This window comes from Myxocyprinus asiaticus, chromosome 10, assembly GCF_019703515.2.
Source record: "Myxocyprinus asiaticus isolate MX2 ecotype Aquarium Trade chromosome 10, UBuf_Myxa_2, whole genome shotgun sequence".
Classification (NCBI taxonomy): Eukaryota; Metazoa; Chordata; class Actinopteri; order Cypriniformes; family Catostomidae; genus Myxocyprinus; species Myxocyprinus asiaticus.
In genome coordinates this window covers 32,989,598-33,001,062 of record NC_059353.1, presented here as the reverse complement: position 1 = coordinate 33,001,062, position 11,465 = coordinate 32,989,598, and the positions used below count along the sequence as shown (strand labels likewise).

The window sequence follows — 11,465 nt, the reverse complement described above, 5'->3', positions numbered from 1 at the left end:
AGTTGTGTTTCTTTGTACTCCTCACTGCTGTCTCTCTAGAGATGACAAGAATTAATAGGTGTTTGTACACCTGGAAAAAGCAGAACTTCTTTGGGGGCAAGGTCATTTATATCATATGCTTTTAATATAATTTGTTATTGTATGTTTTTTTTTTTTTTTTTTTTGGCACAAATAACATCTGATACAAGGCCTAAATAGGCAACATACTGTATAAATATCATATGAAACATGAGCAACTGATTTAAATTCCAACTTTTCCACATTGCAACGACAGAGTGTAACATGCAGCATAAGTGTGGAGGAATGCTGATTCAAAGATAATTATGTACTGACTTAAGACCATTGTATGGAGTCTGTGCTAATTGGGATGTCAAATTAACTTTTTTACATAAAATAAAACAAACATGATTCAAAATGTATATCTGTAATAATTTTTATTGTGGAACTCAGCTTGTTTTGAGCTGTTGTCAGACCTAAAACTCAAACATTAAGATCATACAGAATTTGCAGTTGTTGTGGCAGCTAGAATATACTGTATATAGTTTATACACATACAGAGCAAAAGTAAGAAATGAAAAACTGAAAAAAGATAAGAGAGAAGACCGAAACACATTCCCGGTTCATTCAAATGCATCTTTATTTTTTTGTTGATGTTTCAAGTAAATAGCTCTATGTACATGCACAGTATGAACATCTTGCTAATATAGCAAAGACTTGTATTTGAAATTATCTTTAAATTACAAAGATTAACAATAAAAAATGTAAATATATGAGTGTTCATTTCTACTTTCAAATGACTGGCAACCAACTAATTGCAAAGATTAATTAGAAGTAGGTTCAGGTAATTCAGAAAATAAATGTCTCTCCTTAAATGATACTATAAAAAAGGGAAACATTTATTATGGATTACCTTTTACAAAAAAAGAAACCAGGGTCCATGTCACCTCATTAGTAGAAATGGTAAACATCAGAAGGGAAATTAAAGGGTATGAATGATTCCCAATGAATGATCATTGTGTTAAGCAAGACACCCCAGTCCCAACGATCCTAATATTCCCCATATTATAAACATTAAACATGACAACAAAGAATAACAGAACATGAGGTATCTCATCAAGCCACATTCATCCTTCTGTCATGGTAAAGTGGATTTTAATGTTAAACAATGTTTATATATATAAAAAAACTTAGACAATGACCACACTGGAGTTATAATGATTGATCTTTGCAGAAGAACATTACAGAAGAAAACTGTTTAGATTACAAACAGGACTAAAGCCACCCACATACAAAGTGTATGCATAAACTCAGTCATAATGCACACTTTTGAAATTGAAACGCCTCCTATCTGTGAAAGTCTGCATCTAAGGAGAAAAAGAACATAATCGGTTGCATTACTTTAAAATTACAAATGAATTGCATTTCAAATTAAAATGTGATTAAAATGACATCTACAAGGCACAAAAATGAATAGTACTACTACTACAGGTAATGTCTCAAGTTATTACAAAAAAGTGCAAAGAAAGATGCACACTCTCACCTGGCTAGGGTCTCTTGTGAAGTATCTCTTCTCTATTACCTAAAGAGACAAACAACAATTGTATACTCATATCTTATATACATACTCATACATTGGACAGTATATGTTTAGTATTAGAAATGTACTCACATTCCACAGTTATACACATTATTAAATAGGCATATATTTACATAACATAAATTTGTGCTTAGGACTTAAAAGAGTCTAGACAATCATTTAAATTTCCTGTGCATATTTTAAAAGTTTAAATTAATATTTGTCTATGACTTTTGTGGCCTGTATAACACTAATTAAAAAAATAAAATAAAAAAATAGACATTTTGGTTTCATTGTAGCCTTTACCTTGTCAAAGAATCGACTTAATTTAACAGCATTTGATGACCCAGCAGCAAGATACCTTGGATTTGTACAATCCTGAGAAGGCAGGAAAAAAGCTCTCAACCAATTTTAAACCCAAAATTTCAAATGACACGTCAAATTATATTTTTTCCTTTTTTTGCTTAATATGAAATTCGACTGATTATAGACATTAAAACAGCTGTAAAAGGCACACACCAGGTTGATCTCTTCAGCGTTAAAATCTTCAGACAGAAATGCAGTACGGGTCAGGACATCGTTTCTCTTGTTTTCAGGGATCTGGTCAAATTTGGTTCCAATCAGCAAGAGAGGAACAGAGTTCTCTGTAAACTGTTCTCTGTCATAATCCCTGCAAGTACAAAACCTCAGAATGAGATCAGAATGGTACTGAATGTGAGATTATCAAATTAAAAATTAAAATACTCTATTCAGTCATTGTATTCTGATCTATTTCCCACATTATTTTATTAGGTAAAAATTTAAAAAAGCAACCGAGAAAATCACATCAGCTGAGGCAAAGCCCATGGTCCCAAGGAGGCAACATGAAGAGACGAGTAATGTTGCATTGCTCTAACCGAACCAGAAGTTAACCTTGACTCACCCATTAGATACAATGATCCCAGTGGGCGAGGAGTCTTTGCTCAATGCCTCTAGTGACCAGCGGTACAGATTCTGGGAGGATTTCTTATTGGTCAGATCATGAACTAAAATAATACCTGTCGGGAATAAGAATAAGCACACAGAGATTTAGCATTAAAGAGGAGTCATTAGAAATGTTAAATATCTTCCCATAGAGCCTATGATGTATTCCCACATTTGTGTTTATCTTTGCACTTGTAAATACAACTTTTATTTACATGTGCAAAGGTTTTTGTTGAGTCAGATACTTAACCATTCACAGAATTGTAAAACACAGCTCTGGTGCTTTTTACACTGCTGGCACTGCCAACAGATCCTCCAACATCCCAGAGTTCAGTGTAGAAAGTCTTCTCTTCTGGGGTGCCTTCTCTGTAGTCATGCACCTGTGCAAAGTGTCAAGACACAGACTGTTACTTTACAGATTTATATGAGGACACAATAACAATCACTGCTGACTGTCACTATACCCTGACGTCCACTGAGCAGCCAACAGTCCATGATGGATTCCCCAAAACTTGATTCTGGCAAAGTAAATGTACAAGAGAAGACTTCCCTACTCCTGTAAACAAACATCAAACAACACTTAGCAGAACAGGAACACTAAGGCTCAAACACTTTATTTTATTATACAGAAAAGTACATCTCATGTGGATGAATTTCCTCTTGATGTTTATCCTCATAATTAATTTGAATTCCAAGCTAATATGGTAAGCTAACACCTCTGGCTTGAGTCGAATATTATCAAGCATGCTACCATTTGAAATTTACATTTGCGTGATCTTTGAGGAGATTACAGAAAAAGGCTGGAACTATTTTGATACTATTTCTTACCAGAATCGCCCAAAACCAACACTTTTACCCTATCCAGAGATGCCATTACTCTCTCCGGAAGTACACAGTGTAAACTTGCGCTCTTCCCGTTTATTATGACAAAATAAAAGTTGCAATTGTAAGCGGTGTAAAGTTGTGTTAAGAAATAATTACAATTATTTACATTAGTTGAAAATGATAGTTGATAAAATATGAGCAAAATATACATTCAAATATACAAGATTTATTTATGTGTGTATTATATGTAATAGCCGTCTGAGTTTTATTCTGCAGTTAAAAATATCTGCCAATAAATTAATATCAGTGGTATCATAAGTGCTTGCATTTAATGTCAACAATTTCGAAAGGTGCAAGTGACAGATTGCTTATAAAAAATATATATATATATAATATTGCGATTGCGATTGCGATTGCACTTCTATGTCACTTCCGTTCAAAAAAGAGGCGGGACTTGTGAGAGAGCAGGAAGAGGATATTGATAGACAAAACACAGGCAGCCGGTGTGTTTTATTGGACTTCTGAAAGAAACACGGACCCATGGCTGTTAGAGGAATGAAATTGTCGAGTGTGTGTTTTCTACTTTTATATTTGATAACGACAGTACTGGCCGGGTGAGTAGATATCGTGTTATTTTCAGGGGTTTTGGTTAGTGCACAATAAACTCAGTTCTCCGGCTGGTACACATGTTTCACTGTGATTGGTCTACGCCACTGTCCATGCACCATGCTGGTGAATCTTACCATAAACTACCGCAAATCACAATTTTAAATCTCTTGTACTTTAATAAATTAATTTTAAATCGGAAGAAATTCAAAGTGTAATTTATATTGTTCCAAAAATAGTCAGAGCTGCTTTTTACAATCACTTGTACAATTGAAGTAGCCAGGCTGATAACTTGCCATTGCTGCAACATAAGTACTGTTCCACATGCTTATATAAATGTGGGTTTATCATAAATATCGAAAGCTTTCAAATTACAGCGTCATACAATTGTCTTTAGATTGATTTGCTCTTCAGGATGGATACATGGTTATTAATCACTGATATTAATTATAGGTTACATTTACACATCCATTCATCGAATGAATGAATGCTCTGTATTTTCAGGAGGGATTTCTACAAAATTCTGGGGGTTAGTAGATCAGCATCAATTAAAGATATTAAAAAAGCCTACAGAAAGTTGGCATTGCAGCTTCATCCAGACAGAAATCAAGATGACCCAAATGCCCAAGACAAATTTGCAGACCTTGGAGCTGCTTACGAGGTATGTTAATTTTATCGTAAGTCCTTTTACATGGCCTTATATATCGTTTTAACTGTTGCTCTTGATGTATTCAACAAATATTTATTTACCAGATATCATAGATATGAAAATTATATGTCTAGGTGTAGTGCATGTCTTAGTTATAATTTTGATGCGAAAATTATGCGTAAATTTAACACATACATTTAAATTGGGGACGTTTTGTCTTTAAAACTTCGTGTTAAAGTTTTTCCCATATTTCTAAACGAAACCTCAGTACAGTGCCATCGGGCATGAACGTTGTTGTTAGAAACGAACTGATGGAGGAAATTGATTGGTTGAAAGAAATGTGTGGCCGCCTCTGATTGGTAGAAACGTCTGCATATTGTTATTCATGAGATATATGACGTGGAGCTCCAGCGTCTCTTGCGGAGCGCGGTGTACTATGCTGTGTAACGTGCAAAATGTAATTGTTACATCATTAATTTATTTTTTTTATTTTTTTTTAATCGGTGGATTGTAAGCGCTCAATATCATAAGTACATTTTGCAATATGAACTTCATAAATATAGAGCTAACTTTTAATAGAATATAAAATATATATAATTGTTTACACAATGATTTCGATTTGATATTCCTTCAAAACAAAAAGGGAAACTTTGCTTGTGGTATAACTGTGTTTAGGTAAAGGCATAAATACTAATCTCTGATGGTACTTTCTAAATGCAGGTGCTCTCAGATGAGGAGAAAAGGAAACAATATGACACATATGGAGAGGAGGGGTTAAAGGAAGGTCATCATAGTTCACATGGTGACATATTCTCCAGGTAAACAACCGTCATAATAATTACAAAAATATCGCCCAATAAAGAGTTCATATCTGATATGTTTGTAAATGTGTCTATCAGGGATTCAAACTACTTACCTTTCAGCTAAAGTCACCTTTTTTTAAGCTAATTTGCCCAAATCACTTGAAAGGGTTACTTTAAGCTTAAACACTTAAAAAAAAAAAAAAAAAAAGGAAGAAGCTTTAAATACAACAAAAAGCTTTACATACAACAAACAAATCAACTGAAAATATACATCTGGAACACCTGCTATTACTTTCTCAACTTTTTCACCTCTCATGAATGTGTGTCTCTGGTCCATGAACATTGTTTGATTTGTAAAATATTGTATGAGCTTGTAGTCTACATCTGCAAACTTCTGATTTGTGAATCTAGTTTCAGATGCATATCTAATCGAAACATAAACAATAATTTAGGCACTGCACGATTTAATCTAAATCATGTAACTTTGCATTGATTTTTCAAAGATGTTTATTGTCTTGCCAGTTTCTTTGGGGACTTCGGATTCATGTTTGGCGGAAATAGGCAGCCAGCCAGCCGCGATATTCCAAGGGGTAATGATATAGTACTGGATCTTGAAGTAACCCTAGAAGAGGTGTATTCTGGGAATTTTGTTGAGGTGAGCTTCTTTTCACTCTTGATTACATTTCCCTCTCTGGTGTAATAATTGTGTTAAAGGAATAGTTCACCCAAAAATGAAAATTCTCTCATCATTTACTCACTCTCATGCCATCCCAGATGTGTATGACTTTCTTTCTTCTGCAGAACACAAATAGAGAATGTTAAAAGGATATCTCCTCTCTGTAGGTCCATACAAATCAAGTGTATGGTAATCAGTACTTTAAAGCTCCAAATGCACAGACTATTGTAGTAAAAGTAATCCATCTGACTCTAGCGGTTAATGTCTTCTAAAGCAAAACAATCACTTTGGGTGAGAAACAGATCAATATTTAAGACTTTTTCACTATAAATGTTTACTTCCGGTCACTCTCCAAATGTATCCATTAGGGGATCCAGTTCACGCAGCTTCTCGCATAACATAAGTGTGTTGGCGTGTTCACGCGACCGCTGTTCACAAGCTTCATTGGTTTTGCTTTCATTTGAACATGCCAACGCGCTTGTGTCATGTGAGAGGCTGCATGAACTGGATCCTCTCATGGATATCCATTGGAGTGCGACTGGAAGTAAACAATTATGGTGAAAAGGACTAAAATATTTATCTGTTTCTCAACTGAAGCAATCGTATCACTTTAAAAGACATTAATTTAACCACTGGAGTCATTTGAATTATTTTTACTACGATTGTCTGTGCTTATTGGATCTTTAAAGTGCTGATCACCATCCACTTGCATTGTATGGACCTACAGAGCTGAGATATTCTTCTAAAAAAAAAAAATAATTTGTTCAGCAGAAGAATGAAAGGCATACACATCTTGGATGGCTTAAAGGTGAGTAAATGATTAAATATCTATATATTATTTTTTTTTGGGTGAACTGTTCCTTTAAGATTTTTTAAAATGTTTTTGTCTGGCAGTGTACATACTCCATGGGAAAATAGACACTCTCAAGAGTAATCTCTTTTCCTCTATCCTCTCTTCCTGTTTCCTCTCTTTCAACATGTAGGTGGTACGAAACAAGCCTGTAGCAAAAGAAGCACCAGGAAAAAGGAAATGCAATTGCCGTCAGGAAATGAAAACCACACAACTAGGACCAGGTCGCTTCCAAATGACACAGGAAGTTGTGTGTGATGAATGCCCCAATATTAAGTAAGTTTTACCCAAAAATCACGTCCATTTTGGCTCGCCAAAAAGTATATGATTTTCTTTTAAACGGCTTTATCATTGTTTCCAGGCTTGTGAATGAGGAGAGAACACTAGAGGTGGAGATCGAGCAGGGTGTGAGAGATGAGATGGAATACCCTTTCATTGGGGAAGGTATGGGAAATAATTCTACTTGAATTCTAATGAATTCGCTTAATGCTAAAACATTGATATTTATAGATTATGTATATTATGTTTCTGTTCTATGTCTTTTTCTACAGGTGAACCTCATATTGATGGTGAGCCAGGAGATCTGCGTTTCCGCATCAAAGTCTTAAAGTAAGAGTTATATATTATTGCAACAATAACAATCAATGGATTGAACTTTTTCTTTTTCAATGTATACAGTTGTGCTCAAAAGTTTGCATACCCTGGCAGAAATTGTGAAATTTTGGCATTGATTTTGAAAATATGACTGATCATGCAAAAAAATTGTCTTTTATTTAAGGATAGTGATCATATGAAGCCATTTATTATCACATAGTTGTTTGGCTCCTTTTTAAATCATAATTGTAACAGAGATCACCCAAATGGCCCTGATCAAAAGTTTACATACCGTTGAATGTTTGGCCTTGTTACAGACACACAAGGTGACACACACAGGTTTAAATGGCAATTAAAGTTTAATTTCCCACACCTGTGGCTTTTTAAATTGCAATTAGTGTCTGTGAATAAATAGTCAATGAGTTTGTTAGCTCTCACGTGGATGCACTGAGCAGGCTAGATACTGAGCCATGGGGAGCAGAAAAGAACTGTCAAAAGACCTGCGTAACAAGGTAATGGACCTTTATAAAGATGGAAAAGGATATAAAAAGATATCTTTAGAACAAAGGGTATGCAGACTTTTGAACAGGGGTCATTTCATTTTTTTCTTTGTTGCCATGTTTTGTTTTATGATTGTGCCATTCTGTTATAACCTGCAGTTGAATATGAATCCCATAAGAAATAAAAGAAATGTGTTTTGCCTGCTCAATCATGTTTTCTTTAATAATGGTACATATATTACCAATTCTCCAAGGGTATGCAAACTTTTGAACACAACTGTATATCATTTATCTGCAGCCTATTTGTTATTGTACATATGGTATGTATGTAGTATAGGTATTGTATTTGTATTCTGGTAAATTCACCTGAAAGAGTGAGGTTATACACTGTTATAATTTGGGGTTTCCAATTTATCACATGTAAATTTTGATTTGTCCAGACATCCCCTGTTTGAGCGCAGAGGCGATGACCTTTACACAAACGTCACCATCTCTTTGGTAGAGGCTTTGGTCGGTTTTGAGATGGACATCACTCATCTAGATGGTCACAAGGCATGTCCTGTTTTCCAGCTTGTACTTTCATCAGATGAAATCCTTTGTTTTTCTGGGAACTTAGTTTATGGTTATATGTTGTAATGTAGTATCTTCCTATTGTCTCATTATGTTTGCAAGTACCAAAACATGTTTCTTGTGGTCTTGCTAGGTGCACATTGTGAGGGATAAAATCACAAAGCCAGGAGCTCGTCTCTGGAAGAAGGGTGAGGGTCTGCCAAATTTTGATAACAATAATATCCGTGGATCACTCATAGTCACCTTTGATGTAGACTTCCCCAAAGAGCAGCTTGATGACCAGCAGAAAGACGGTAAGAAAACATCTAACAAGTATAATTTTGAATGTGTTGTCTCCTTATATTTTGTGTATCTGTGATTTGTTATAATAAATGCAACATATACTATTTTCTCAGGTATAAGGCAGCTTCTGAAACAGACACCATCTCAAAAGATTTATAATGGACTCCAGGGATACTGACAAACAGCCAACTAAATCAGGACTGATTGCCCTGTCCCTGTCTGCCCTTTATACACATGCACACATTTAAATACACACTGATGAAAATGTGATGGGGGTGTATTTATTTTTATTTTTTGTTAGATTGTTCTCAGGATGGGTTAGCTAAAATATGTTTTAATTTTTTTCAACCTTAATTTCTGTTTTTAAAAGCATTGTTTTCTCATGGAATGTTGATGGAAAGTATTTTTATTAGAGTCATTATATTTTTGTCCAAATTATTTGTTTTTCTGTATACAGTCCCCAGTTTTATACCTTCACTAAGCAGTTCAATCATTTTTTCATCAGTTTGAGTGTATAGACACACATTCAAACATCCTGCTGTGGCCAGTCAACGATCATCCAATCATGGATCAGCATAATGTTTGGCACTTGTTCTGCGTCAGTTAAGAGACATACTACAAATACAGAAAGAGGAGAGAGACTTCAAACCAGAGGACAAATTAAAAACCTCCTTAGCACTGTATGTCTTCAAGGCCCTCTTTTAAGAATGAAGCAGTTAGGGGTAAAGTAGGTCAGTGGTAAAATACGCTGGCTACCACCCCCTGGAGTTCGCTCGTTCGATCGAATCCAGGGCGTGCTGAGTGACTCCAGTCAGGTCTCTTAAGCAACCAAATTGGCCCGGTTGCTAGGGAGGGTAAAGTCACATGGGGTAACCTCCTTGTATAATGTGGTTCGTTCTCGGTGGGGCGCGTGGTGAGTTGAGCGTGGTTGCCGCGGTGTATGGCCTGAAGCCTCCAACTCGCTATGTCTCCGTGGCAATGTGCTCAACAAGATGAGATGAGCGGGCTGACGGTCTCAGACTCGAGGCAACTGGGATTCGTCCTCCGCCACCCGGACTGAGGCGAATCACTAGGCGACGAAGAGGACTTAAAAAAAAAAAAAAAGCACATTGGGAATTGGCCATTCCAAATTGGGAGAAAAGGGTTAAAAAAAAAAAAAAGAATGAAGCAGTTAAATGAATGTAAGTGTATTGAAATTTCTCAACCTAGACCCTTCAGTTTTTGTGTGCTTGTTTGTTTTAAAGAATGGATTCATCCACGGTTGTTGTTTTTGTAATGAACAGCTGCAATCCATATATTTAGTAGCTTTCTGGTTACAGTTCTGTTTCCTCTGAGGCATTTACTTGGTTTTGAAGTTCAAACAGGAGGCCTCCGCAACTGTACAGTTCAGCTTTCTTTTTTTCTTTTCTTTTTTTTTTTGTGTGATTTTTATTTTATTTTTTTATGTGACAACCTCACTTTCTTGTGGCTTTCACTACCCCTCCTGATGTTCAGCCTACTGGGTCTTGTCCCAGTTACTCACTTTCCTTTGCTTTTTTGTGGACTGCACCAGACAAAAAGGAACAACTTCTTAGAATCTTGTTTTTTTTGGGGGGGGGGATCTTTTGTCATTTTCAATTGAAAATTAAAAGTTTCTAGTTACGGTTCAAACAGACTTGATATGAAAAAATAACATTTGTATATTTTGGAAGATTTCTTTGTTTTTTGATATCCAATTTTGAAATTGCATGCTTAATGTCCTTGAAAATGTCAGTGCACCAATCAGTCTTGGCTTTAAAGCCAACTTAAAACAATCTGGTGAATGCTTAAAATCAGATTTTTTATTGACCTTGTTTTTGGCCTTATCCCAATGGATTATGCGAATTTAGCAAAAACAAATATTAAGACACTGATTGTTTGTATCCTCCCTCCATGTGTGTCATGTTACAACAACCTTGTATCGCAAAGACTAGACACCTCAACCAGAGAAGGCTATTTGAGACCACTGAAAAAGGCCACCAAATTATATATAAAAAAGAGAGAACCTCCTGGAACAAAGCTATTTTCTCTACACCAAACTTGTCAAAATCCTAGTTCACTAATAAGTTGCTAGTGTAGAGAAAAAGATATATTTATAAATGTGGAAATTTTTTAAATAATAGAATAATGTAAAAACATATTAAGGAAAACTTGAGGGGTTACATTGAGAAATTCCTTCAATGTGCAATATCAGTCAAATATTTGGGACAAATTAGGACTGAATTTATGTTTCACGTGATATTCAAAACCTTTTGATGTAAAGGTTTATGCTTAAAAGCTTGAATTAATTGTGTAGACAAATATTAAATTGTGAATAAGTATGATTTAAAAAATAAAACGATTATTTTAGTAAAATAAAAATGGATAAGTAGGACTGAATAGTGAAGAAAAGGCAGCTATTATGTGTTATAAGAATGCCTTAAATATTGTTTACATAGCATCCCTGATGAATGCAAGACGTTGCTTGAAAGAATTCCCAGTGTTTTGATTTAATGTTTTATGGTCATTATATAATCCCCTACTTTTGTTCTATTTCATATATTTGATAATTTT

General features: G+C 35.1%; 2 protein-coding genes across 2 annotated transcripts; one reads left to right on the top strand and one right to left on the bottom strand.

Annotated features, from left to right (window-relative positions):
* Positions 1-1,106: 1,106 nt before the first annotated feature.
* On the bottom strand, positions 1,107-3,454 carry rabl3 (RAB, member of RAS oncogene family-like 3). Its single transcript, XM_051709397.1, has 8 exons — positions 3,368-3,454; positions 3,004-3,095; positions 2,790-2,919; positions 2,499-2,613; positions 2,096-2,246; positions 1,883-1,954; positions 1,541-1,579; positions 1,107-1,364 (listed from the first exon to the last, which is right to left on the bottom strand). Exons 1-8 carry the CDS (start codon positions 3,411-3,413, stop codon positions 1,308-1,310), a joined length of 702 nt encoding a protein of 233 aa, XP_051565357.1. The 5' UTR covers positions 3,414-3,454; the 3' UTR covers positions 1,107-1,307.
* Positions 3,455-3,819: 365 nt separating this feature from the next.
* Positions 3,820-10,931, top strand: LOC127447485 (dnaJ homolog subfamily B member 11). Its single transcript, XM_051709389.1, has 10 exons — positions 3,820-3,978; positions 4,475-4,631; positions 5,340-5,437; positions 5,945-6,077; positions 7,082-7,224; positions 7,310-7,392; positions 7,500-7,557; positions 8,483-8,594; positions 8,746-8,905; positions 9,008-10,931. Exons 1-10 carry the CDS (start codon positions 3,905-3,907, stop codon positions 9,070-9,072), a joined length of 1,083 nt encoding a protein of 360 aa, XP_051565349.1. The 5' UTR covers positions 3,820-3,904; the 3' UTR covers positions 9,073-10,931.
* The last annotated feature ends 534 nt before the right edge of the window (positions 10,932-11,465 follow it).

Coding starts and splice junctions, on each gene's coding strand:
- rabl3 (XM_051709397.1), bottom strand. CDS start 3,413: ATGGCATCTCTGGATAGGGTAAAAGTGTTGGTTTTGGGCGATTCTG. Junction 3,096..3,367: donor GTTGGTTTTGGGCGATTCTG/GTAAGAAATAGT, acceptor GTTTGTTTACAG/GAGTAGGGAAGTCTTCTCTT. Junction 1,955..2,095: donor ACGCTGAAGAGATCAACCTG/GTGTGTGCCTTT, acceptor CTGCCTTCTCAG/GATTGTACAAATCCAAGGTA.
- LOC127447485 (XM_051709389.1), top strand. CDS start 3,905: ATGGCTGTTAGAGGAATGAAATTGTCGAGTGTGTGTTTTCTACTTTTA. Junction 4,632..5,339: donor ACCTTGGAGCTGCTTACGAG/GTATGTTAATTT, acceptor TTCTAAATGCAG/GTGCTCTCAGATGAGGAGAA. Junction 8,595..8,745: donor CTCATCTAGATGGTCACAAG/GCATGTCCTGTT, acceptor TGGTCTTGCTAG/GTGCACATTGTGAGGGATAA.